Raw genomic sequence first — 26,258 nt, forward strand, 5'->3', positions numbered from 1 at the left:
TGCGCTTTAACTTTCCTGGATTGACCAGTCCACTTTCATTATCTTTAATTATTGAATTCTGTCTGAGGGCGACTTTGAAATAAAGTCGAAAATTTACAGTTCACTTCTCGTCTTGTTTTGATGCATATTTTGCAATCTCAAGATATCTTGCTTCTTCGGAATTTGTTTTATACTATATAAGTTTTTCTTTTAAATGTAATTTATCATGTTTTCTATCTTTTACGCAAAATACTCTTCTTTCAAAGGCGGCTTGCCATAACTAATTTCTATGAATCAGCTTCAGTTCTGTTTTTTCGACAAGGCATTTTGGAGAATAGCTCCTACTCCATTTGTCGTGATATCTTGAATAAAAAGTATAATGCATTTCCCAAATATCTATTGGGGTTTCTGTATAACGTAATCTCCTACACATATAAAGAACGTTAATTGTACATCTTTCCATGAATGTTCCAATATTCCAGATTGCTTTCTTTACTAACAGTTGCAGTAACTTAGACATCCCTTTCTTACTTTACATCCAGTGTTTATCCTTTTAAAAAACTTCACATTTGGAACAGATATTTAAGGCTTGATGACATCACTTCCTTTTAGTCGCCTCTTACGACAGGCAGGGTCACCTCGGTGCTATTCTAAACCCGGACACCGCACGGGTTAGTCTTGTCAAGAGAGGCCTGAAAGTATTATATACCTATCAAAAAAGGCTAAAATGAAAAGAAATTTTTTTGATGTCAATCGTATTACGTTTAAATTATATATAAATTAAAAGAACACAAAAATCCCTAATGTTGACGTAAGCTAGAGATGCCAGCGTCAGTATTTTACAACACTTGCTCAGATCACAAATAATTTTCAGCAAACATTCATGCAATTGAAGTAACTCTTATCCAAAATTGCTTAGCCGTTCATATAGTCAGGGTTGATGATGTACCAATGAACTCCATAACAACTGGAAGGCTAACTTGGACGCCATCTTTGAAGCCTGCATGAGCGCCGCCATTGAGGGTACGGAGGCGAAATACATCACTTCGAAATTGCCTGATTTTTTGCAAAAAACAGTGGTCTTCGAGCCAGCTTAATGTCTAAAAACCTTAAACAGTGTTTGGACTTTAATATAAAACAAGTTTGAAAGACATTTGTACATGTTTAAGCTTCTTTTTAGAAGGATGAAAAGCGAACTTTGTTTTGGCACGTGAAAACATGCCTTATAACTTGAATACAAAACTGACACCCCTCGTTTTTTTTCATTAAAAGGATGTAAAACACACTTGTCTATCCTTATAATATTGTTTGAATCTTTGAAAATGAAGCTGTCAGGGCAAAAAACGCTGTTTTTCGGTAATTTTTGTGTTTCCGAGCAAAATTAGCTCGCCCCAGTCCATTTTGAAAGTTTAGAGCGTATACAAAAAGAAAAACACTTTGCAAAATATTTCAAAAAGTTAGCAAAAAATATTTTGAGTTCGTTTTAAAAAAACTGTTATGCCATATTATTGTGTTATTATTAATTGCACCATTAAAGAGTTAAAAGGGTCAATACCCACTTAAAAAAAAGACAAAAACACAATTGACACTCCATATTCATAACTTTTGAAACACTTAAGTAAAAATTGTACTGTAATGCAAGTATGAAAAAGATTATTAGTCTAATATTATAGAATCATCATATATTTTCACAAATATGACCAAAGATTTTAAACACATCCTAAAATTTAATATATTACAAATACATTTATCATTATCTGTATTACAAGAAAAAATCTAATTTTACAATCAATATGATATATTATAAAATTTTGATACATGATATAGCTTTGCTTGCTTTATAATCATTTTTAAACCCTGGTTCAAACCACTGAGGATGAGGGTTCCTTTTTAGCATTTATGTAGAGCAGGTTATATTAGCAATACTTGTCATAGTGTACACTTGGCTATTTATTTATAAGCATGAACTTGCTGATAAAATGCTCAATACACAAATATGAATGCATGTCAAATCTTCCACCAGTTCTTAAGAAGTGGGAGAAGTAAATGACAAGAACCAACAATCACCCACAATTCAAAATTTCAAATCATCACTTTCACACATTACAAAAAGAACATGTGAAATTCTTACAAAGCAAGTCTAACTTTGAAAGCAATAAAATTGTTATGAAACATGTTATATTAAGTGGATTGTGTGTATTTTGCACACATTCAAAGATACAGACTACCTGTTATCAGTTTTATCTTAAATTTTTGGTCTTTCGACGACAAATGAGAAATTCATATTTCGAAGCAAGTTCTCCCTTTTATGTGTTATATAATACAGCGTTCCGTATACAAAACATGTCTTGGAACGTTCACAATGCATCTTAACACATTAATAACCAAATTTTGCTAACGGTTTTGAAAAAAATAAAGCATTTAGGCTAGCATTCTATTCCCAAGTTAGCAGTTTTTGCAAAACAATCCGTCACGCAAGTAAAACAGTCCACGCGAGATACACGCGAAGCGGCAAATCAGCTTCTATTTGGCATCAAACAAGACTAGGTTTGTTTATAATGAGTTAGCCTTCCAGTTGTTGTTGAGTTCATTGATACGTACATAATACAAGTTTTCAGGATGCCTTTTAAATCAAAAGTAACTAGTATGAAGTCTTTTTCATTTGCACTTCACAACTCGTTCCAAGAGAAAAAATTGACAAGTTTTACAAATCAAAAAAAAACCAGAAAGGAGGCCTTGTTTTAATGCATAATTGAAATCATTAATGGAAATTCTTAATTGAATAAAATATATTCAAATATCTTTTGACATAAAGATAATATTGCCATGTAAGAAAATATTTTACAGAATTTCTATATCACCATTTACCATAGGGTATTTTACTATAAGATGTTTTACTATGGCACGAGCGAACAAAATACATTATTAATTTCTGACATCATGAAGTTGATCAAATTTCTTCAACAAAAAGTGTTTCTTGGGGATACAAACCCAAAGACTGTAAACTTTTATCTGGATCCAAGTTGGATAACTAAAAAATAATCGAATAGCTTTGCATAGAAAAATACATTAATTCAAAATAAAATTCGAATACTAATTGGAATCTTGAGAGTTTTTTCTAAAAGCAAGGATATTTTTACATCGTCAATAACTGACGAACATGAAGTAATGGGGAAACAAACGAATAAACTTATTCAATTGCAATTCCAGACAAAGGCAATCACATCAACCACGATCGCAGCCGATCATGAATTCTAATTTGATGAATGAAAACAAAATCTTATTTTAACATTTGTATTTTTATAAAGCAAACTATGTATTTGGGGGAAAGGTTTTTTCAGTATAAAGTTATCAATTTTTTTTCAAAAAGTAATAATTTACCTGTTTTCTTGGAAAGTTTGTTACGACTGCATATTGCTCTTCCAAATATCCTTTTGATTGAACAAATATAAGAACAACCTTATGATAGAAAATATAAACTTATTGAATTTGTTAGCATCAGTTGTTTCATTACTTACTGAATAAACACACGCAGATATAGAATGGTGAACAATTCATGTTTTGCAGGGTAAATCACTCATTAACAAACAAGGCATTAGTAGAAAATATCAAAGAAACAATACACCATTACCATGGTTGTATCCTTCGCTATACTCTCGTATCCTACGTATATCCTCCCTCGACTCACCTCTCTTTGCTTTCCTTACCTTAAGCGGACTACTGGCAAGAAATCGTCGAGTGATGGTTTCGTTGTCTGGCATACGAAATCTTAAAATAGAAATTGGCTCCAAACAATCAGGACCTGGTTCTTCAGGTACGTGCTCTTCAAGTGAATTTATTTGGGCCTAGAAAAGTGACGTATTAAAAAACATTAAAAATTTGTTGTTTTTTTTTATTTATTTTTTTTGTTGTATACGGTCTCAATAACCACTGCCATAGGTTTATAAACTGCAAAGAATCTCAGGCGACAACATACAAAAACAAACAGAACATATGAAATGTAATGCGTCCAAGAAAACATGAATGGAGTATACTGATATATTTACTTTGATGTAAACTGATGTGTTTACTATTCAAGCAAGTGACAACTAAGGTCATACGACAATGTTGTTAAGCAGTTACTTCATTAATGTTTATGTACTTAACCTGTTTAGTTTGGGCTTCGAGAAACGCTTTCTCCTCTGTTTCTTTCTTTACTCGTAAAGCTTCGTTTTCTTGTCTTGTGCGTTCTTCCTCCTGATATTTATGGCGTATTTTATAAGTCGAGATGAAATTAGAAAAAATCATGATTAATGGTACCTTAGCACGGTCAACACGTAAAGATTCCTGATAAGCTTCATCTTGTTCTCGTTTAACAGCTTCACGGGCATCGCGTTCTTGCTTTAAAGACAAAAATTTATAAAATGAAAACGTTTCTTTATTTTAGATGGTCGAGAATGTTTTTTTAAAGAAGTTGCAATGTTTGAAAATAAATCTAAAACTTGGACGTAAAAATGAAACAGCTTCCTGCTTTGGAAGTCTTTACTCAAAAAAAGCTATGTTCATCCATAAAACCTTGAATTACATGAAAATAACAAACCTCTTCTCTCATATCAGCACGTTGACTTTCTTCAAATAATTCACGAGCATTGAGTAATGTCGTCATGACTTCGTTGACCGTGATAACACCTTCAACAGAAAAAAAATAATGTAGAACATTGTATGATACATCAAAGACCTAAAGAGATAATGTAGAACATTGTATGATACATCAAAGACCTAAAGAGATAATGTAGAACATTGTATGATACATCAAAGACCTAAAGAGATAATGTAGAACATTGTATGATACATCAAAGACCTAAAGAGATAATGTAGAACATTGTATGATACATCAAAGACCTAAAGAGTGTTGCATCATCCTCAAAAAACGAATTTATGATTCTAAAAATTCTATATAATCCTAACAGATAAGACAATATAGTGTGAAGTTCACGAACCGCGTGAGATGATGCTAAGAAAGAGATAGAGCGAAGAGAACACTATATGATCTTAAGAAAGAGCTACATGCGCAAACATGGTGATCACTCGACCAACAGAAAAAAAGCAGTTTTGAGTTAAACAATTACAAATCATTCAGTAAATATTTAAGATATAGCGATACCTTGAAGAACAGCAGAAACTTCTAAAGAGGATCTATTTTTCATAATGACAACAACCAAAGGATATTGATCAGCCTTGAATCTACGAACAGTGCTCGCAACACTACTGCCGATTTTCTGCGTAACAATGTCGTATAATCTAAACAAAAATATCTATTAATATATACTAATTTTACTTTCTCTTTAGTTTTATTTTATGCACAACAGACATGGACATAGCAAAACTACCTAACCTTGTTAACTATCAAATCATATTTGACTGAACTTTGCAGTATGTAATGTATATTAAATACTTACAACGTTTTATTTGTATCATGTGACACATCCCACGCCCAGCATAAGAAATTTTCACTAACGTATGATACGATATTTTCGTCGCATAATATTTGACTAAATATATGAAAAAAACGCATTTGCACACATATTCTACAAATAATGACATCATAAAAACTGGGGGGGAGGGAAAGGAATATATGCTGTTTGGATTGACGTTAAAAATTGAAAACCTCACCTACAAAATACATTAGTCAATATACTGGAATCATGATGCAAATATAACAATAATGGCCATCTCTGAAAAATATGGAAGAAAAAAATCATTTACAAAATACTTTCGGTATTTACAAAATAGTTTCGGTAATTTTTTGGCAAGAGATTTAAAGAATCCAAGATGAAATGTGAAACGAATGATTCTATAATTATAAAAGAGTTGAAATTTCAATGAGTTTACAAACATCTTTAGCATTTTTCATAGTTGCCTCCTCTAAAACGTCATTAAATGACCCAATGTAGAAATGAGGATGACAATGGCCGTATCTAAATAAATAAAAATCTTAAGTAGAGATGCAAGGATCATATAACCATTGCATTTTTTACTTATACACCATTTTTTCTTATCTTATCTTGTCATGCATGCTTTCAATATGTTGCAATGTTAAACATGTTCAACATGTAATGTTGTAATAAATAATTTAGCCTATGATTTATGAACTATATTCAATGATTGCATGTGAGGACCAAAAAACAGTATATAGATACAATCTATCGCCATTGTCAACAACAGTTTTTAAAGAAAGTGGCACATGATAATGCAGGTCATATTGTAAGAGAAACTGGCTTCAATAGATACATCAATGTTCATATAAACTTAGAACTATTACACTTTTTATTATTCTGAAGTAAAGTAAAGTAAAAAAATTTTTTTTTGACTCTGAAGATGACTACCGCTAAGGTTGTCGAAACGTCAGTCAACAACAACAAAAACAGTCCTTCTCAGGACTTTATTAACCTGGACGATCATCATTTACAATCTTATAAAGTAAAGTCATTATTATTATGGTAACATATCTTAGTTTCATAAACAATTCATCGACAGACATGTAAAAATTTATTTCAAAATTCAAACACTGCATAATGAGTTACCTTTCTTCAAAATTGTTAACAAATGTCTCCAAGGTTTCGCGTGTATCTCTACTGTGTGCTGGTACTGTAAAATACGAAAAAATCTTGATAATTTGGCATGCGGCTTACATACATCTAAAAGAACATTTAATAACACTTACTCAACTCTTTAACGGTTTTTGAAGTCGAAATTTCTTCTATGATTATGTCATCATCAACGTCTAAATTTCCTTCCAAAGATTCATCACTGCATGAACTACGATTGTCTTCACTAATATCCATTTTATCATCATCTTCATCACTATCCACTTGGACGACACGCTCTCGTTGGGGAGAAGCCTGACGCTAATATTAAAATAATCAAATAGAATTTCTTTACACATTTATCATGTGTTGAGGAGACTTTGTAAAAAATAATAAATAATTAGATGCACTCAAAGTATTTTTACACTGAACATAAATTTACCATTAGTGAAAATGTTATCATTGGTGAAAATGTTATCATTGGTGAAAATGTTATCATTGGTGAAACTTTTGTCATTGGTGAAAGTTTTGTCATTAGTGAAAATATTATCATTGGTGAAAATATTATCAATGGTGAAAATGTTATTATTGGTGAAAATGTTATTATTGGTGAAAATGTTATTATTGGTGAAAATGTTATCATTGGTGAAAATGTTATCATTGGTGAAAGTTTTATCATTGGTGAAAATGTTATCATTGGTGAAAATGTTATCATTGGTGAAAATGTTATCATTGGTGAAAATGTTATCATTGGTGAAAGTTTTGTCATTGGTGAAAATGTTATCATTGGTGAAAATGTTATTATTGGTGAAAATGTTATCATTGGTGAAAATGTTATCATTGGTGAAAATGTTATCATTGGTGAAAATGTTATCATTGGTGAAAATGTTATCATTGGTGAAAATGTTATCATTGGTGAAAATGTTATCATTGGTGAAACTTTTGTCATTGGTGAAAATGTTATCATTGGTGAAAATGTTATCATTGGTGAAAATGTTATCATTGGTGAAAATGTTATCATTGGTGAAAATGTTATCATTGGTGAAAATGTTATCATTGGTGAAAGTGTTATCATTGGTGAAAGTTTGTCATTGGTGAAAATGTTATCATTGGTGAAAATGTTATCATTGGTGAAAATGTTATCATTGGTGAAAATGTTATCATTGGTGAAAATGTTATCATTGGTGAAAATGTTATCATTGGTGAAACTTTGTCATTGGTGAAATGTTATCATTGGTGAAAATGTTATCATTGGTGAAAATGTTATCATTGGTGAAAGTTTTATCATTGGTGAAAGTTTATCATTGGTGAAAATGTTATCATTGGTGAAAATGTTATCATTGGTGAAAATATTATCATTGGTGAAAGTTTTGTCATTAGTGAAAATGTTATCAATGGTGAAAATGTTATCATTTGCGAAACTTTTGTCATTGGTGAAAGTGTTATCAATGGTGAAAATGTTATCATTGGTGAAAGTTTTGTCATTGGTGAAAGTGTTATCATTGGTGAAAATGTTATCATTGGTGAAAATATTATCATTGGTGAAAGTTTTGTCATTGGTGAAAATGTTATCATTGGTGAAAATATTATCATTGGTGAAAGTTTTGTCATTGGTGAAAATGTTATCATTGGTGAAAGTATTATGATTGGTGAAAATGTTATCATTGGTGAAACTTTTGTCATTGTTGGAGATCTTAAGTACCATTGGTGAAGATCTGCCTCTCTGATTTAGACGACGCTTCAAAATTAGCCCAACAGAACTCTTATTTAACTCAGCAAGTTTTGTCTAGAAAAACAACGTATCACAAAAAAGAGCAAAATATTCAATATCTACAGCTCTGCACAACTATAAACCCAACGAAAAATCTCCCTCCCCCCTCCTGTTTAAAAGATGATCCTAGATCCCTACTGATGACTGTGACTTTTTCTCACAGCAGGGCAATATACTTCGCCTTTTGAAACAATGTACAACAATGATCTTACGTCATTAGTTGTTTTTTCTGGCCAGCCAATCCATTCCTGATGGCGAGGCTCGACATCTGTACGATGACTCATATCTGTTTTCACCTTGGATACAAATAAAATACGTGAAATCTGGTATGGCACGGTGATCACAATGTGCACTTTAATACCTAAAGCTCCCTATGTATCAATAACATTAATAAAATTTGACAGCAAACAGTGGACACAACACACACGTGAATACCTAAAGCTCCTTATATATCAACAAAATGAGTGAAATCTGACATCAAACAGTAGACACAATCCACACTTTAATACCTAAAGCTCCCTACGTATCCATAACATTAGTGAAATCTGACATCACTCATTAAAATGCACACTTTAACTATTTTACCATACCTCTCCTATGGTTTTTGTTCCAGACAAATTTAAATCATATCGTTTATTGAGATAACGTATCCGCAACTTTACATCAGAAGACGTTGGATGACGCCTGCCACAAAAAAAACAAGACAAAATTTATTCCTATAAAGTTTCATCACAAAATAGCATTTTCAACAACACTTTGAAAGATGAATTAAAATATTTGCTATACAAAATAGTATTTCAACTAACACTTTGAAAGATAAACATTGAAGATAAATAAAATGTTCGCTCTACGTACAAAGATTTGGTGATTCCATTCGTAAAAGTGGAGGAGGTCTGAGAACTAGTTTCATCAAGGTTAGTAGTCAAAGTTGGCGTCCATAATAGTGTTGTTTCATCTTCCAAATTTAAATGAGACAAAATCGTCTAAAAAAAACTTGTATTTTGTCTCAATGATTCAAATGCATAACATCAACAAATTTCATTCAATTTGCTTTGAGATTAAAATCTTTGAGAGTCCTGCAAAATACCTTGTCGGTCACAGAAATATTTTGAGGCCATTGGACCAACTCGTGATGTTTTCTGGGCACACCAGTACGCTTTTCTATTTCCTGTTTCAACATTCCTGGAAAATATGAACAATAAGAAGTAGATGATATTCAATCCACAAAGCTTATATAAATATTTACAGAAACATTTCTTAAGAAATAAAGTTTCTGGTTCATTAAAACTCATTAAAACAATTATCATTAAAACAATTGTTATTATAACATAAAAAGATGATGACAATTACCAGAACAAATAACAAATTAAACAATCCAATATCTTCGAAACTTGTTGGTAAAAGTTGATCGAAAAAGATTTCAGTTGTCTCTAGAAAATACTCTTCATAATCAAAACATGTAGAATACCTACCAACAGAGCAACTGTCATTTAAAGTAACAGGAAAAACTCCATCTTTCCACTTTATAGAAAATCTTAATACTCTTTCACCGGTCTTTTCACTCTCTACATTGTTAGTTTCATACACTGCATGTGTCTTGGAGCTGCTCGGAACAGATAAGCCACTCTCCAATACAGGATAATCCAAACTTGGAACAATAACATCTGGTTTTGCCTGGATTTGCACACTGTCAAATATAAGAGCAGTATTTTCGAAACCATAAATTTTAATTTAAAACTTTAAATTGTGAGACTCTTCAAAATTTACTAAACTAATGATTCAAGGATAGCGCAAAGTCTCAAAAAAAAACAGCGCCACCGTTTGTTTGGTAATGAGAATTAACTATAAAATATTTCACATAAATCTCACAGAAAAATACAAATAGCAAAACATGAAAATGAAAGATTATTTTCTATTAATTTCTACATTAATTTCTAAGCAATAAGCTGGGCTTTAATGTTCACAATAAGATTATGTTTCCTACTAGAAAATCCATTACCACAAGTAATTCCTTCACATTGTTGAACAACAATGAAAAAGTTAATGTAGTCTGATGTATAGTTCTCAATGAAAACTAATTGCTCTTCACATAAAAACACTGCAATGTTGCAACTCTGCAGTATAAACTACATTACCTAATGTACAAACAAAATAATAAAGTGAATGGTTTGAATATTAACTATAGTTAGTTATTTAATGACATTAACAAACAAAAGCATATCAATTATTTCTACCTTTTTGATGATAAGGAATCTGATAGAAACTCTGTTGTATCCTGACAAACTTCTGATTCATTTGCAAACACAGAATTGACAGAAGACTAGAGAAAATAAAGCCATACAAGGGTTTTTCTAGTCAAGGGCTTTTTCACTTGGATTCAAAACAGTACAGCAAGAGCCACTAGCCTTGGTTTGAACCCAAGTTTAGTCCTGATATTAAAATTGAGAAAATAATTTTTACAGTTTCAAACATCTAAATTTGTTGTTATTGCAGTGAACACATAAAATAAAATAATTACATAATAAGATGAAGAAATCTTACATGTTATGATAGTGGCAAAATCATATATTGAACATTTATATAATCTTTGATAATAAAAGTAAATGAAGGAAACACTTGGTAGAGATAATTGTTTGCCCAATCATAGAGAAGTTAATAAATGACAAGAATTCATGAGTATACACAAAAAATATGCAGTATAATTGGAGTATAAAAAATTTCTCGCTTCCATATAAATATACATTGTAGAAATAATGTGAAAAAATTGTGCAAATGCAAGTGCTTTAAACAGCACTCTTTATTTGCTTTTTTCACATTCTATTCCAAATTGGAAAATAGTGTCCGGCATGCTACATGACAAAACCACATCATTAATAATGAAAAAAATGGTTAACAAGAGGTAGGAGACCATAATGTTAAATACCGAAACACTAAAAGTCAGGAGGCATACTTCTCTGAAGATATCTTTAGGAGTCACACAGTTTGAAGAAAAAAGTAATGTGTACATTAGAGAGACAACACATGTTAGATATTTCGAAAATAAAGCTTGGAAGGCCTTTGGAACAGTACATAAAACAAATAATAAGAATAAAAGCATACTTAATTCAGTGTGCAAATTAACGGTGTGCAATGTGCAATTTGCACATTGTTTTAGCTAAAATGAAAACAATTGCACATCACTTTTTCAATCGATATGCAAAAATTAGCAGTTCTAACGAAAAACACTGTTGTAAATCATATGAATTTTTTCATGTTTAAAAATATTAATTTAGCAATTAGCACTGTATAATAATTAACATGATATCGATTTGATTATGCCTCTAAAGAAACATTTTTGTCAAAAAAATTGCACATCGTTTTTTCTGAACTAATTCGGCATCGCACACTGCTTAATTTAGAATAAAGAAGCTAAAAAGAAGACTAAGAGAGTATTGAACTGGAGGTTACAGAAGATAGATACAAATGGATATTTTTGATTTTTTATGGCATTTGATAAGAGTAGAACCAAAAAAACTTTAATTATTTGCCCATTGCCAGGAGCCGATTGAGATTTAGGCAAATGAAGCTACTTTGGCTCAATTTCAAATTCAAAATGGCTCTATAATAATGGTACTGGTTATAAAACAAAACAATCTATGCTTCTAAAGTGTTTTGAATTGCAAATATAGCTAAGAATAGCTTTGTATTATGTTAGCCAAGTTACGCTATTTTGCTGACAGGCAAAAGGCAAAATGTGAAACTAGCTCAAATGAATATTTTTCACTATTTAGTTCAACAGCAAACAAAATGACACTTAATATTGTCTATTTACTGGCATTCAACAAACAAAACGAATCGAAAATTGTGAAAGATTTTAGACTTGCCATTAAATCCCAATCGTTTTGATTGAGCCATTCAATACATTCATCAAGATTATCGATGGCAGTTACAGCCTACAGTCAAACATTAAAAAAATTCAGTAAAAACAGTTTCATACAATTCAATAAGACACAGCATGTATAACCTGAAAATTTGCCAAGATCATTTCTCGATCGCCGAAATCCGCCATATTGTTGAACTTTATGTTTGTGACGACATTGAGACATGCGTATTACAATAAAAAATCAAATGACGCATGCTGACGCTGCACTTTAGACTGACACCTGATCTGTGACCCTAACTTGACACAATTGTTTATGAAATATAAATCATGATTTGACAAAATTTTGTAATCAATATCACTTGATATCATCGATCAATGAGATGAGAGCACATGTCTCTGTCAATTAATGGGAAAGTGGGAGGAACTAGTATATTCTTTTTTAACGCGCTGTTCCTTTGTGACAGCCGTCTTTGTCGTGAACAATTTTTCAAACTCAAATGTATTTGTGTTGTCACAGAAAATATGACCCACCCCCCCAAAAAAATATTGGTCCCCTGGGGTAAGAAATTTGTCTTCACCCGGGTCACATTTCCTAAGAAATAAGTCCCCCCGTTCGTAAATTTGTCACTCCTCATTTGAAAGAAGTAACGAAAAACGTCATTAAAAGTAAAAAACATGTGTTTCTTATTTTAAATAACTGAGTAAATATTTACTAAAGCGAGTTAGTTCCTTTTATTGCGTTTTGCCGATCACGAGGGAACGCCGAGGTATCTTGCTGATGCGGTTTGTGTTTGTGAAAATCAACTCTGGTGAAAGGTGTGAGTCATTTAATCCCTTCATTCTCTTGCGCTTTTGTGTTTGAGGATTGTTTTTTTGAGTCATTATAGTTTTATTACTACTCGTTCTTTGTTAGATGCGTGAATATTTACATGTTTGTCTTTAGCCAGTGCATGATGTCATCGCTAAAGATGGTTGTTCTGACTGGTTTTATAAAATTTGACTAAATTTATAGATCTAAATAGATTGTAATCTTAAATCACCTTCGATCTTGTTTTACCATTTTTCAACATGAAGGTAAAAGTTCGTATGGGGAAAAAATTTCCGAAAAGGAGGACAACTTTCCAAGGAAATATGCCCCTCGGGTGGGACAAATTTCCTGCGACAGCAGCAGTAAACGGTTAGCGAAGTGTTCACATTGTCTACCGTGAAGAAAGGTAACATACTCATACAGCGTATAGTATTGATTTTGACGTTATGTGCAGTTTACGGTTGCGCCTAGGAAATCATAATACAAATGTATTATGGTATTTTCAGAAGCACCATTCCAAAGACCTTAACTAAAGTATTGATTTTAACGTTATGTGCAGTTTACGTTTGCGCCTAGGAAATCATATTACAAATGTATTATGGTATTTTCAGAAGCACCATTCCAAAGACCTTAACTAAAGTATTGATTTTGACGTTATGTGCAGTTTACGTTTGCGCCTAGGAAATCATATTACAAATGTATTATGGTATTTTCAGAAGCACCATTCCAAAGACCTTAACTAAAGTATTGATTTTGACGTTATGTGCAGTTTACGTTTGCGCCTAGGAAATCATAATACAAATGTATTATGGTATTTTCAGAAGCACCATTCCAAAGACCTTAACTAAAGGCAATGCTACATTCAGACATTGCTAACGTTAGCAATACATGTAGAATTTATATTTTCTGTGATTTTTCTCAGAACTTGAGTTTCTCTTGTCTTTTTAGTTAGAAGGAAGAAATACTTCATTATTTCTGATGATATTAATTTCACAGACAGGTGCTTGTTATCTTAGATATCTGGCAGGAAATATCAAAGCAGATACGTTTAGACAAGTCACTCAAATATAACTTTAAACCTAAATCTTTACCAACAGGCTGACACCATAGTCGACACGAAATACTAAGGTTAGATCAATTCCATGAATCTGACAAACCCTTCTATTGCATGGAAATGCCAGTTAACTTTACCAAGAAGTTGATTTGCATGACTGTTGTTAGATCAATTCCGGGAAATGGACTTACCCTTCTCTTACACGGAGCGACTGTTTTGTTTTTTTCTTAGGGCTGTTATACAATTTTTTAAAGTTTCCTCGCTGCTGAAAATATAGATTTCAAAGAAATAAAAATATTCTGAACCATATACAATCTTTGAATACAATCTTTAACTAGTCGTATTAATCACATGACTGATGGTAAAACAAATACCAGGAAGTCGATTTTACATTACTTCAACTCGTGACATATGCAAAATTTATTTATTTCAGAAAGACGTTCAACGGATCAACATCTAGAAGGTAAAAAAACGCAAATTTTAACTCTTTAATCACCTGTGTTAAGCTAATTTGCTATGTCAATGGTGTTATTGACTCTAGGCTTTATTGGTTTTGCATTCTGTGCAAATCACAAATGCGATGCAGTTGCAAATACATCAAATCGAGAGTGACAGACCGTGCGCATATATTTTCTACACGAAATTGATATTTTATGATTTCGACTTTGGTTTTACTGTAAATTATATCAAAATTGCGACCATTGTTATCATTTACTGACCAGTCGTTTTTACATCGTAATTTTATTCGATAATCTTTCCAATTCATTGTGCCAATCATCCTTGTTGGTAGTCAACCAGCGGAATCAATTCTAGATTTTAAGACACAAAAATAAAACCAGGAAAATCCACTGATTTCGTTCTTCCATTAATATACAGTGACCGAGAAGGTGAATTTCTCTGTGACTATTGCTTCTCATATTACAGCTGATTTTTTATCATGATATATACCTCGAAGACTTGCCAATAAAGAATATTGTATAATATTATTATATAGTCAATAATTAACAATTCCGAATCATAAGAGTAAAAAAGTAAAAAATGAATATTATATAGTAGTTACTCATGATCAATATTTAATTCAAGTAGCACGGCGGAGTTTCAATACTGAAAAAGACGCTTAAAAATGATGTTATTGTTTGGATCATGTTTTCTGGTACTATTCCTTTCTTCTTATACGAGAGCTCAAGTTGTAGGTGAGTCGTTCTTGAAATTGTAACTGCCTGGATCTTTAAAGTCTTTTTTGAAACATACACCTATTTTCTGAGTTGATATAATACAAAACCTGTTTTATTTATCGGCCAGCATCCCATTTGCCAAAGAAATGTCTTCCATTGATCAGTCAACCACTATAATTCAACATTACTTAAAATGGTTTTGAGAAACGAAACACATTTTCATGTTTTACAAAGTACGTTAGACCTAGACAATCTTAGACTGTGGTATTAGTACCACTGTATTGTGACATCGTTTTTGGTTATATATAGTGGTACAAATATTTTGTTATAAATTGCACGCATGTACATACAAGTTGGGTGACGTAAATACCAGATAAATGCACGACTATCAAATATCAAAAGAAAAATAAGAAGAGCAACTTCGGTGGCAGCCTAATAATATAGTAGTCGGTATGCCCAACAAAGTTGTGAACGTGCTTTGGAACTGTGTTACTAGCAACTTTTACCAAAACGTGTTGATTTCGATAGTGGATGTGATTTTTCAATTTTTACATAAAGATGGACATGAGCATACATTGATGTTTTTTTTTGTATTTGCAGTTTGTGGAAAGTGTAGCCCGTTGTGTGGTACTGGTGTTTATACTCACGCAGGAACTTGTCAACCAAACGGAAAATGTCTTTGTTTCTGGGGATGGACAGGACCCAACGCTTACTACATCAAAGAAAATAGAATCATGGTATTTCATCTTTGTTTGTTGTTTATCTAGGATGGTTGATTTGGATAAGATGATGATTACATTACTTATAAGTTGTCGATGTTTATAGATATGAAAGCTATCTTTTTTTTGTTATCCATTAGCTATATCAACTTACACTTTTTAATCATTCACAAGCAAAGAAATGACATTTATGGTCGAATTCAAAGTGTTTCAACATTTTAGGCAGATTATTGTCGAATTCCGTGTCACTATACGCCAGATTATCGTAATCCAGTATGTGTTAGCTCAAAACGCACAGGAGGAGAATGCAAAGTTCCGACGTCTTTAGAACCAAAAAATCCTTGTGATCCAAAATGTGGAAATCGTAAGATCATTAAAAAATTATCAAAACTTTAAAATACATGTTCATATTTGAAAATCAAAATTTGATCTTATAGATTCGTCCTTTTTGTTTGTTTTGGTGAAATAAAAGTTTTTTATTACGTTGTTAGAGCCATTTTTTGGTCGTGGAGTGTGCTTGAGTAATGGTCGATGTCTGTGTTGGTGGGGCTGGACTGGGCCTGATGCCTGTTATGTTGAAAGTGGAGAATACAGAAACAGAATAATTGTAAATAATATCGACTGTTTTACATTTCATAATGTTATAGAAAAGTAATATTTAATAGGAGTTTGATTCGAAGTGCTTTGCAAATTATAACTGTCCATTTTAGGCTAACTATTGCGCAAGACCTTGCCATTTTACACCGTATGTTCGTAACCCAAAATGTCTTAATGGCTCTTGGGACGATAGCTCAATTTACGAGAAAAAAACAAATCAACTTCAAACTGTAAAAGGTGAATTATAAGCCATAATAACTCATCATCTTTACAAAACAATTATAAACATTCATTGTTTTCAACTGATGATAGTTATCAACTGAAATTATTTTTTAAACAATTGTATAGTTTCCTGTAACCCGTTGTGTGGTACTGGCGTTTATACTCATGCAGGAACTTGTCAACCAAACGGAAAATGTCTTTGTTTCTGGGGATGGACAGGACCCAACGCTTACTACATCAAAGAAAATAGAATCATGGTATTTCATCTTTGTTTTTGTTTATCTAGGATGGTTGATTTGGATAAGATGATTACATTACTTATAAGTTGTCGATGTTTATAGATATGAAAGCTATCTTTTTTGCTATCCATTAGCTATATCAACTTACACTTTTAATCATTCACAAGCAAATAGATGACATTTATGGTCGAAATCAAAGTGTTTCAACATTTTAGGCAGATTATTGTCGAATTCCGTGTCACTATACGCCAGATTATCGCAATCCAGTATGTGTTAGCTCAAAACGCACAGGAGGAGAATGCAAAGTTCCGACGTCATTGGAACCAAAAAATCCCTGTGATCCAAAATGTGGAAATCGTAAGATCATTAAAAAATTATCAAAACTTTAAAATACATGTTCATATTTGAAAATCAAAATTTGATCTTATAGATTCGTCATTTTGTTTGTTTCGGTGAAATAAAAGTTTTTTATTACGTTATTAGAGCCGTATTTTGGTCGTGGAGTGTGCTTGAGTAATGGTCGATGTCTGTGTTGGTGGGGGTGGACTGGGCCTAATGCCTGTTATGTTGAAAGTGGAGAATACAGAAACAGAATAATTGTAAATAATATCGACTGTTTTACATTTCATAATGTTATAGAAAAGTAATATTTAATAGGAGTTTGATTCGACGTGTTTTGCAAATTATAACTGTCCATTTTAGGCTAACTATTGCGCAAGACCTTGCCATTTTACACCGTATGTTCGTAACCCAAAATGTCTTAATGGCTCTTGGGACGATAGCTCAATTAACGAGAAAAAAACAAATCAACTTCAAACCGCAAAAGGTGAATTATAAGCCATAATAACTCATCATCTTTACAAAACAATTATAAACATTCATTGTTTTCAACTGATGATAGTTATCAACTGAAATTATTTTTTAAACAATTGTATAGTTTCATGTAACCCGTTGTGTGGTACTGGCGTTTATACTCACGCAGGAACTTGTCAACCAAACGGAAAATGTCTTTGTTTCTGGGGATGGACAGGACCCAACGCTTACTACATCAAAGAAAATAGAATCATGGTATTTCATCTTTGTTTGTTGTTTATCTAGGATGGTTGATTTGGATAAGATGATGATTACATTACTTATAAGTTGTCGATGTTTATAGATATGAAAGCTATCTTCTTTTTGTCATCCATTAGCTATATCAACTTACACTTTTTAATCATACACAAGCAAAGAAATGAAATTTATGGTCGAATTCAAAGTGTTTCAACATTTTAGGCAGATTATTGTCGAATTCCGTGTCACTATACGCCAGATTATCGTAATCCAGTATGTGTTAGCTCAAGACACACAGGAGGAGAATGCAAAGTTCCGACGTCTTTAGAACCAAAAAATCCTTGTGATCCAAAATGTGGAAATCGTAAGATCATTAAAAAATTATCAAAACTTTAAAATACATGTTCATATTTGAAAATCAAAATTTGATCGTATGGATTCGTCATTTTTGTTTGTTTCGGTGAAATAAAAGTTTTTTATTACGTTGTTAGAGCCATTTTTTGGTCGTGGAGTGTGCTTGAGTAATGGTCGATGTCTGTGTTGGTGGGGCTGGACTGGGCCTAATGCCTGTTATGTTGAAAGTGGAGAATACAGAAACAGAATAATTGTAAATAATATCGACTGTTTTACATTTCATAATGTTATAGAAAAATAATATTTAGTAGGAGTTTGATTCGACGTGTTTTGCAAATTATAACTGTCCATTTTAGGCTAACTATTGCGCAAGACCTTGCCATTTTACACCGTATGTTCGTAACCCAAAATGTCTGAATGGCTCTTGGGACGATAGCTCAATTAACGAGAAAAAAACAAATCAACTTCAAACTGTAAAAGGTGAAATTTAAGCCATAATAACTCATCATCTTTACAAAACAATTATAAACATTCATTGTTTTCAACTGATGATAGTTATCAACTGAAATTATTTTTTAAACAATTGTATAGTTTCCTGTAACCCGTTGTGTGGTACTGGCGTTTATACTCATGCAGGAACTTGTCAACCAAACGGAAAATGTCTTTGTTTCTGGGGATGGACAGGACCCAACGCTTACTACATCAAAGAAAATAGAATCATGGTATTTCATCTTTGTTTGTTTATCTAGGATGGTTGATTTGGATAAGATGATTACATTACTTATAAGTTGTCGATGTTTATAGATATGAAAGCTATCTTTTTTTTGCTATGCATTAGCTATATCAACTTACACTTTTTAATCATTCACAAGCAAATAGATGACATTTATGGTCGAAATCAAAGTGTTTCAACATTTTAGGCAGATTATTGTCGAATTCCGTGTCACTATACGCCAGATTATCGCAATCCAGTATGTGTTAGCTCAAAACGCACAGGAGGAGAATGCAAAGTTCCGACGTCATTGGAACCAAAAAATCCCTGTGATCCAAAATGTGGAAATCGTAAGATCATTAAAAAATTATCAAAACTTTAAAATACATGTTGATATTTGAAAATCAAAATTTGATCGTATGGATTCGTCATTTTGTTTGTTTCGGTGAAATAAAAGTTTTTTATTACGTTATTAGAGCCGTATTTTGGTCGTGGAGTGTGCTTGAGTAATGGTCGATGTCTGTGTTGGTGGGGGTGGACTGGGCCTAATGCCTGTTATGTTGAAAGTGGAGAATACAGAAACAGAATAATTGTAAATAATATCTACAATTTTTTACATTTTATAATGTTATAGAAAAGTTATGTTTAATAGGAGTTTGATTCGACGTGTTTTGCAAATTATAACTGTCCATTTTAGGCTAACTATTGCGCAAGACCTTGCCATTTTACACCGTATGTTCGTAACCCAAAATGTCTTAATGGCTCTTGGGACGATAGCTCAATAAACGAGAAAAAAACAAATCAACTTCAAACCGCAAAAGGTGAATTATAAGCCATAATAACTCATCATCTTCACAAAATAGTTTCACACGAGTGCAACCTTGGTCATTGACTGAACTACTTTGCAAAAAAATTTTTTAGTTTCATGTGATCTTTTATGTGGTACTGGCGTATATACTCATGCCGGTACTTGCCTTGCTAATGGACGTTGCTTATGTGCATATGGTTGGACAGGACCAAATGCTGATTACATTGTTAAAAATAGGATTTTGGTTAGTACTCTAAACTTTAAAAAACCTATCAATTTAACGGTTAGTCTTCACAAAATAATAGGACTACGTATAATATAAGGTTGTTCATAAATTTTCAATAAGAGATTCAAACTGTTTTTGATAGTTGAATTGGTCAAACATAAGTTACTCGTCTATGCAGAGCAATATGGCCTTCTAGCTAGTGTGACCAGATTACATTTATTTAAACTTTTCTGACCATAATATTTATGCATTTCAGGCTGATTATTGCCGCATCCCTTGTCACTACACGCATGATTACAAAAACCCTGAATGTGCAAACAATAAGGTATGCATTTTTTCTTTGATTTTTTCTACAGAGTACTTTAGCATTACTTTCTTCATGGTGATTGGTAGATATTGTCTAAAATAGTCTATTACCTCGAACTACCATAGACATGCCACAAAATTCTAAGAACTATACCGTGAACATGCCACGAAATTCTAAAAACTATACCGTGAACATGCCACGAAATTCTAAGAACTACACCGTGAACATGCCACGACATTGTAAAACTACCATGAGCTCAGTACAAAATTCTACACTAACCATGCAAGTGACTGAATGACATGGATTTTACATTTTCTTAGGTCTCCAAAAGAAAATAAAGAAAAGAAAATGGAAATTTATATAAAATTTTGAGACAACTAGATTTAGTGATAATGTACACCAATATCTTGAAATTTAAATAATTTGCTTTTGCAATAATAACAAAATATATATTATCATCTGTTTTTTGTTAATACTTGATACATGCGAGCATTTGTTAAATTGCAGTCGCGCTTTCAGTGAAACACTTCTTATACTCCAAAAATAAGTGTACTGAACCTCTCGCGAACACCCGCTTATATCCATGTGTGCCTCACGTTATTTCTTAGAATCGATTTATGTAACATTCGTTCTGGCCAGTACAGGCAAACAACAATATCGCAACTTACAGAAAACAGTTTGACTCACGTGTTCTAAAATACTCATATAAGTATTTATTTATACATATATGTCTACTATATATCTCCGTATTTCTACTGGAAAGCGACATGACACATTTCGATTCATCATTCTTAACAACTGCATATCAACACAATAAAAGCAATAATCTAATATAAATGCGCATGACCATTCGGATTAAATAGTAATTTAGATTTATTGTCGACTGCCACTGGTAGTTCATTTTCCATTCGTCGAGCATCAAGTTTTGCCTGAAAAAGTAAAAATACCCATAAAATTCTCGTAAATTTGCGTGAGTAACTTTTTCTTCGAAAAAATGCAATGAAACAGATGACTGTCGTATATTTTAAAAGATAGAATGAATTCTCAGCTCATGAGAAAAGGTTGAGAATCAAAAATTTAATATATCATACAGGAAATTTAGATTGAATAAAATAGTTTTTGTGATTATAAAAAATATGCCAAAAATGATAAAGCAACCCTATTCAATCATAAGTCAAACACCTAACCTCTCCAGGCACCTAAACAAAGACAAATAACAAATAGATGTAATCTGCGTATCGAGGCTTACCTTTTTATAAAATAAAACGCCAAGTATTGCTATAATCATGCCATAAATATTCAAGATTGTTACAGGATTTTTGAGAACAAGTAATGAAACGGCAATTACTAATATTCTCTTTGCAGCAGTACAAACTGAATAACTTAAAGGTGAAACAAGTTTGAGAACAGTAAACGACACCACACTTTGAGCAAAATTTAAAAGACCGCTGACCAGCAGAGATCCAATCACCCACAATGCATCAGAATTTTGTTCGTTTTTCTGAAATTCAATGACAAATAGTCTCGACAAAATATTTAACGTACGACAGTAATTGTTCAATGAATTTTTTCTAGGAATTATAAAAACAAAATTTTTTACAAAATACTTACAAAATTACTCATTCTCATGACGTCAATATAGTCGTAATATATCCAAAATGGAATGAGAGATATAACTGAAACCTTTGATATTTCTTGTAACAATCTCAAATGGTTCATCTTTAAGACTTCTAAAACCTAAAACAGTAAGAGAGTTTTAATTTTTTGGATTCGGTTTTTAAAGGACGTTTCTTTCGTTCATTTAAAAGCTTTTTTGGATTCGGCTTTTAAAGTACCTTTTCTCTCATTCATTGTAAAGCTTTTTTGGATTCGGCTTTTAAAGTACCTTTTCTCTCATTCATTCTAAAGCTTTTTGGATTCGGCTTTTAAAGGACGTTTCTCTCATTCATTCTAAAGCTTTTTTGGATTCGGCTTTTAAGGACGTTTCTCTCATTCATTGTAAAGCTTTTTTGGATTCGGCTTTTAAAGTACCTTTCTCTCATTCATTCTAAAGCTTTTTGGATTCGGCTTTTAAAGGACGTTTCTCTCATTTATTGTAAAGCATTCAAACAACAGCATGATATAATTTTGTCAATAGACGATGCGTTTTCTCATCTTTCCATGTGCATGTTTCCATGCTAAGTCCAGTGTATCAATACGTGCAAAAGTAAGAACGTATGATATTGTGCTTTCATTAAACTAGGTTAGCTAAGTCGTAAATAAGTTTTCAACAAAACAATTACATGTGAAACATGTGATCTTCATATAGAACCAAACATGAAGAATTTAGTAGATTACGTGATTATAAAGTGTAAACAATAAAAGATTCATCGTACCTTTTTTGAATACATGTTTTGTAAGGCAAAACACAATGTTGATACAAGTGCACTGATTAATCCCACAATGTTAAAAGAAATTTCTGTCAATGTAGCAATTGTAATTCCACTTATGATTGGTATGAGTAATAGATATACCTGAAATGATATAAATTCAGAAAATATCCATTATGTTACAACCAACTAACTACTTTTACAGAAGGGGCCAACATGCTGAATTTGACTCAATTCAAGACTTTCTATACAAGATTTTTTCCTTGCTTTTGAAGTTGTAATTTATTATCGGAGAGCTTGCAAACAACATTAATCTTTCCTGAGATTGCATTTTAATTGTAAAAGTTGCCAATGTTTGAAATTGATCATAAAAATGTCATATCATCTTGCAAAAATTGATGATGTTATATCTTAACCAAATACATCATGACAAATTTTCAAAATTTTATACCTTCCAAGTATATTTTTCTCCAACAATTATCCTAGTGAGTACCACAGTAAAGATTGGCATAGTACCCTATAACAAAATATAACAAAATGAACAAAATCAAAGTCAATACTATAATCATTACAAGATAACTATGTGCTTGTGCGATTACGTAAGAGTAAAATTATTTTTTAAAGTCTTTCATGAGTAAGGCAAAACATTACAAAGGAATAAAAATGTCACAAGTCTTTTAAAAAATATTCATACTTCATACCTTCACTGTTTTATTGCCCAAGAATAACCAGATACATCAAGTTTATTTGATAGAAAATATAAAATAAGAACATAATATAAGTACAAGTAAAATATGAATATAATGTGTTAAATATGAGAGAGAATTTTAAAACAGTAAAACAGCTTTACAATTAGTATTGTTTGTAGAAAATGTAAAAAAAAACATGATACGAACAACATGATGAAATCAATTGCTAAAACAACTTCATTTTTATCTTTTCAGCTTACAACTTTGCAATACAAGCAGACAACTTCAGAAAATACAAAATGTAAGAGAGACTCCAAATACAGACATCTTTTTTGATATCAAAGACAAAGCAAGATTACAAATTACAACACATAGTAGGTTATATTTTGTCTGTCGGACCAATGATCATTGGTCTGACAATTTCTTTGCAATAACTTTAGATACAATACACTGAGCATACACTCTTCTTTATCTTAAATATGAAGAAAAAGAGATGTCTGTAATTGGAATTACTTTGCAATATTGGATTTGTAAGACAATATGTACAAAATAATATTGGATGACATTTAGCCAAAGAAACAATGTTTGTCAATGTTTATAAATCAATTCATACACAGTCTCCTTTAAAATATATTTGATGATTTTTTTAAATGAAACAGATAGTATGAAATGGAATAATTTGTACTTGGAAAATAATAAGTAAATACGTGTTTTTTCAGGCAAAAGCCATGTTTTAAAATACAAATACCCAACTTTTAACGAGATTTGGCATCATTTTTTGGACCATATATATAAAACAAATTTATGCATTTGATTATCAAACATTGATCGGTTGTTAGCAATTTTATAAACTTGGTAATATCGCTAAGATTACCATAAACTATCCACGTGTTTAAAAAACTTTATCAACAAAACTATTTCACAATATACGTACCTGTGTGAGCATAAGAGACAGGAACTTTCCATATCGTTACATGAGCCGAAACAGATCCAAACACTCTGCCCAAACCCAGAGGAACAATAAGTTGTAAAAACGTTTTGTAATTGAGCTTCGGCTTCTTTGGTACTTTCCACAAATTCAGAATAGGTCCAAGAAAAACCGATGATGAAAGAACATGAATTAAAGACAAGGAAATTGGATGAGGAAACAACGTTAATAATTTCTTATTGTTTATATTGTTGAGCGAACTAATAGAGTACCAAGTAAAGCATAAAAGGAAAATACGTATAGTTTTATTCCACGACTTAACCATTTTACGTTGTCGACATGTGTATTTTCATTTCGCCACGAGAAATGCCACGTCAACCTAGTCCAAAAGCATCCCTCTCTCACATTTGTAGATACCAGAATGGCTGGCCGGAAGCCATAACAACAACCAATGAATGCATTATTTAACAATATGAAATGCTCAAGTGCAATCAAATTCAAGTCACTTTCGAGCCAGTGTTCAAATACGAAGTGTGACAAGTGCTCATGTCTTCGGTGGTTGATTAATGATGGAAACCTCAAGAAATTAATGAATAGTCGATTTTTAAGTATAGTTAACGGTCCTCTATTTGGTATATCTAATTTGATAACACGTACCTCATTCAAGCGGTGAATAGGTAACACATAAACTTTAATCAAAAACGTTACTTAATTTTGCAACGATTTAGTCAATGACAAATAGTTCAATGAGGGATTTTTTAAGCAGGAACTGACTTTATTAAACACAATGTAAAAATTAGTATAATTTAGCAATTTCAATATCATCTATATTTAAAAAGGTTTCATAATAGGTCATTGACACGATATCCAAGTTGCTCGCCGAAAGACACATTGTCATTTGTCATTGAGTGATGTCTCATTTTTTATTTTTCAAAAAGAAAAATGAAGAAAATTGCATAATGTCCTTATACAAAAAAGACTTCCTTTTACAATATTTTTTACGTTTGGTTTAATCGGGTTGATCTCTGACTTTGTTCCTCTCCAACTGACCTGCTGCTCCAATTCGTAAGATTTTTTGAAATGAAACGTATGACAAAACTCTTTGTTGGCAAGGTTCATTGACAAAACAAATAAATAAAAAAAATCAAATGAAAATTCAATGAAAATTAACGAACATCCGCAACTGTTGATGATCGTACTTGAAAGATTACAGCAACAGGAAATGAGAGGGGAACAGACTCCTATAGTGATGGTAACAAAAAGTGTAAATTTAACATATAAGAGGATCAATTGCCTTCCAAAACTCATATTTAATCACTAATACTATAGCATTGTAAAAGAGAAGTTTGACTTGTGCTTAACTCATATACATTATTATTACACTCAATTAACAAACGTTTAGAACCAATGATCAAAATCCATTTGTGTGTACGTTACCTCGATCAGCTGCTCGTTAAATCAAATACTAATATAAAGATTAATATATTTCTTTAACTTCATTGTTCCTGTTTGTCGTTTAATTGAATACAAATTTCTGAATTTTTGCTTATATAAAAAATAGTTAGTGACGTAGTACCCAAAAAAGAATTTTACATTATTAAGATCTCAAGAGTATCGAGAAACTTGAGAGAAAGGACAAAATTTTTATCGAAAAAATGTTTAGGGCATGGTTTTCACCATTAGAATTAAGTCTTGGCAACGCACTCCTTTGTACAGTTGTCAGTTCTGCATGTAGGGCACGAAACATGTTATTTGAGATTTTAGTAAAACGATGAAATAAGGAAATAGATTAGCTCATCGCAATTATATGGATCATAGCACAC

General features: G+C 31.9%; 3 protein-coding genes and 1 long non-coding RNA gene across 7 annotated transcripts; 2 read left to right on the forward strand and 2 right to left on the reverse strand.

The window, feature by feature from the left end:
* Positions 1–2,681: 2,681 nt before the first annotated feature.
* Positions 2,682–12,385, reverse strand: LOC124434549 (FAS-associated factor 1-like). Its single transcript, XM_046984465.1, has 21 exons — positions 12,320–12,385; positions 12,180–12,248; positions 10,551–10,636; positions 9,789–10,003; positions 9,404–9,498; positions 9,172–9,299; positions 8,907–9,000; positions 8,529–8,612; positions 8,248–8,331; positions 6,683–6,866; positions 6,543–6,606; positions 5,855–5,936; positions 5,632–5,693; positions 5,418–5,510; positions 5,123–5,259; positions 4,559–4,647; positions 4,279–4,359; positions 4,126–4,215; positions 3,687–3,824; positions 3,361–3,438; positions 2,682–3,010 (listed from the first exon to the last, which is right to left on the reverse strand). The coding sequence occupies exons 1-21, from the start codon at positions 12,362–12,364 to the stop codon at positions 2,930–2,932; spliced, it is 2,079 nt and encodes a 692-aa protein (XP_046840421.1). The 5' UTR covers positions 12,365–12,385; the 3' UTR covers positions 2,682–2,929.
* On the forward strand, positions 7,847–21,686 carry LOC124434742. 2 transcript variants are annotated; one of them, XR_006944884.1, is made up of 3 exons: positions 7,847–7,917; positions 12,643–12,644; positions 21,674–21,686. It is a non-coding gene; the product is annotated as an uncharacterized LOC124434742 (long non-coding RNA). The 2 variants fall into 2 exon arrangements; XR_006944892.1 differs by lacking the exon at positions 7,847–7,917 and adding an exon at positions 9,505–9,633.
* Positions 14,468–20,922, forward strand: LOC124434317 (protein draper-like). Of its 3 annotated transcripts, none has more exons than XM_046984233.1 (21): positions 14,468–14,503; positions 15,127–15,233; positions 15,816–15,952; positions 16,157–16,298; positions 16,426–16,541; positions 16,645–16,768; positions 16,880–17,010; positions 17,208–17,349; positions 17,476–17,591; positions 17,695–17,818; positions 17,930–18,060; positions 18,265–18,406; positions 18,534–18,649; positions 18,753–18,876; positions 18,988–19,118; positions 19,317–19,458; positions 19,585–19,700; positions 19,806–19,929; positions 20,030–20,160; positions 20,399–20,467; positions 20,770–20,922. In XM_046984233.1, the coding sequence occupies exons 2-21, from the start codon at positions 15,164–15,166 to the stop codon at positions 20,785–20,787; spliced, it is 2,346 nt and encodes a 781-aa protein (XP_046840189.1). In that variant the 5' UTR covers positions 14,468–14,503; positions 15,127–15,163; the 3' UTR covers positions 20,788–20,922. The 3 variants fall into 3 exon arrangements, with proteins under 3 accessions (XP_046840189.1, XP_046840335.1, XP_046840263.1); XM_046984307.1 differs by having other exon boundaries at positions 14,474–14,503; positions 15,124–15,233; XM_046984379.1 differs by lacking the exons at positions 20,030–20,160; positions 20,770–20,922 and having other exon boundaries at positions 20,399–20,466.
* On the reverse strand, positions 20,799–24,872 carry LOC124434646 (solute carrier family 35 member E1 homolog). Its single transcript, XM_046984567.1, has 7 exons — positions 24,442–24,872; positions 23,520–23,524; positions 23,270–23,335; positions 22,825–22,962; positions 22,061–22,186; positions 21,699–21,950; positions 20,799–21,378 (listed from the first exon to the last, which is right to left on the reverse strand). The coding sequence occupies exons 1-7, from the start codon at positions 24,758–24,760 to the stop codon at positions 21,277–21,279; spliced, it is 1,008 nt and encodes a 335-aa protein (XP_046840523.1). The 5' UTR covers positions 24,761–24,872; the 3' UTR covers positions 20,799–21,276.
* Between the last annotated feature and the right edge of the window lie 1,386 nt (positions 24,873–26,258).

The sequence above is a fragment of the Xenia sp. Carnegie-2017 genome, unplaced genomic scaffold (assembly GCF_021976095.1).
Source record: "Xenia sp. Carnegie-2017 unplaced genomic scaffold, XeniaSp_v1 HiC_scaffold_1, whole genome shotgun sequence".
Lineage (NCBI taxonomy): Eukaryota > Metazoa > Cnidaria > Anthozoa > Malacalcyonacea > Xeniidae > Xenia > Xenia sp. Carnegie-2017.

Excerpts from the sequence above, each read along its gene's own strand:
- LOC124434646 (XM_046984567.1), bottom strand. The coding sequence starts at position 24,760 with ATGGTTAAGTCGTGGAATAAAACTATACGTATTTTCCTTTTATGCTTT. Across the intron at positions 22,963-23,269 it reads GAGAAAAATATACTTGGAAG|GTATATCTATTACTCATACC; the intron begins GTATAAAATTTT and ends ATATCATTTCAG. Across the intron at positions 21,379-21,698 it reads GCGTTTTATTTTATAAAAAG|GCAAAACTTGATGCTCGACG; the intron begins GTAAGCCTCGAT and ends TTACTTTTTCAG.
- LOC124434549 (XM_046984465.1), bottom strand. The coding sequence starts at position 12,364 with ATGGCGGATTTCGGCGATCGAGAAATGATCTTGGCAAATTTTCAG. Across the intron at positions 8,613-8,906 it reads GAACAAAAACCATAGGAGAG|GTGAAAACAGATATGAGTCA; the intron begins GTATGGTAAAAT and ends TTTGTATCCAAG. Across the intron at positions 3,439-3,686 it reads TTGCCAGTAGTCCGCTTAAG|GTTGTTCTTATATTTGTTCA; the intron begins GTAAGGAAAGCA and ends TTCTATCATAAG.
- LOC124434317 (XM_046984233.1), top strand. The coding sequence starts at position 15,164 with ATGATGTTATTGTTTGGATCATGTTTTCTGGTACTATTCCTTTCTTCT. Across the intron at positions 15,234-15,815 it reads TACGAGAGCTCAAGTTGTAG|TTTGTGGAAAGTGTAGCCCG; the intron begins GTGAGTCGTTCT and ends TTGTATTTGCAG. Across the intron at positions 16,299-16,425 it reads TGATCCAAAATGTGGAAATC|AGCCATTTTTTGGTCGTGGA; the intron begins GTAAGATCATTA and ends TTACGTTGTTAG.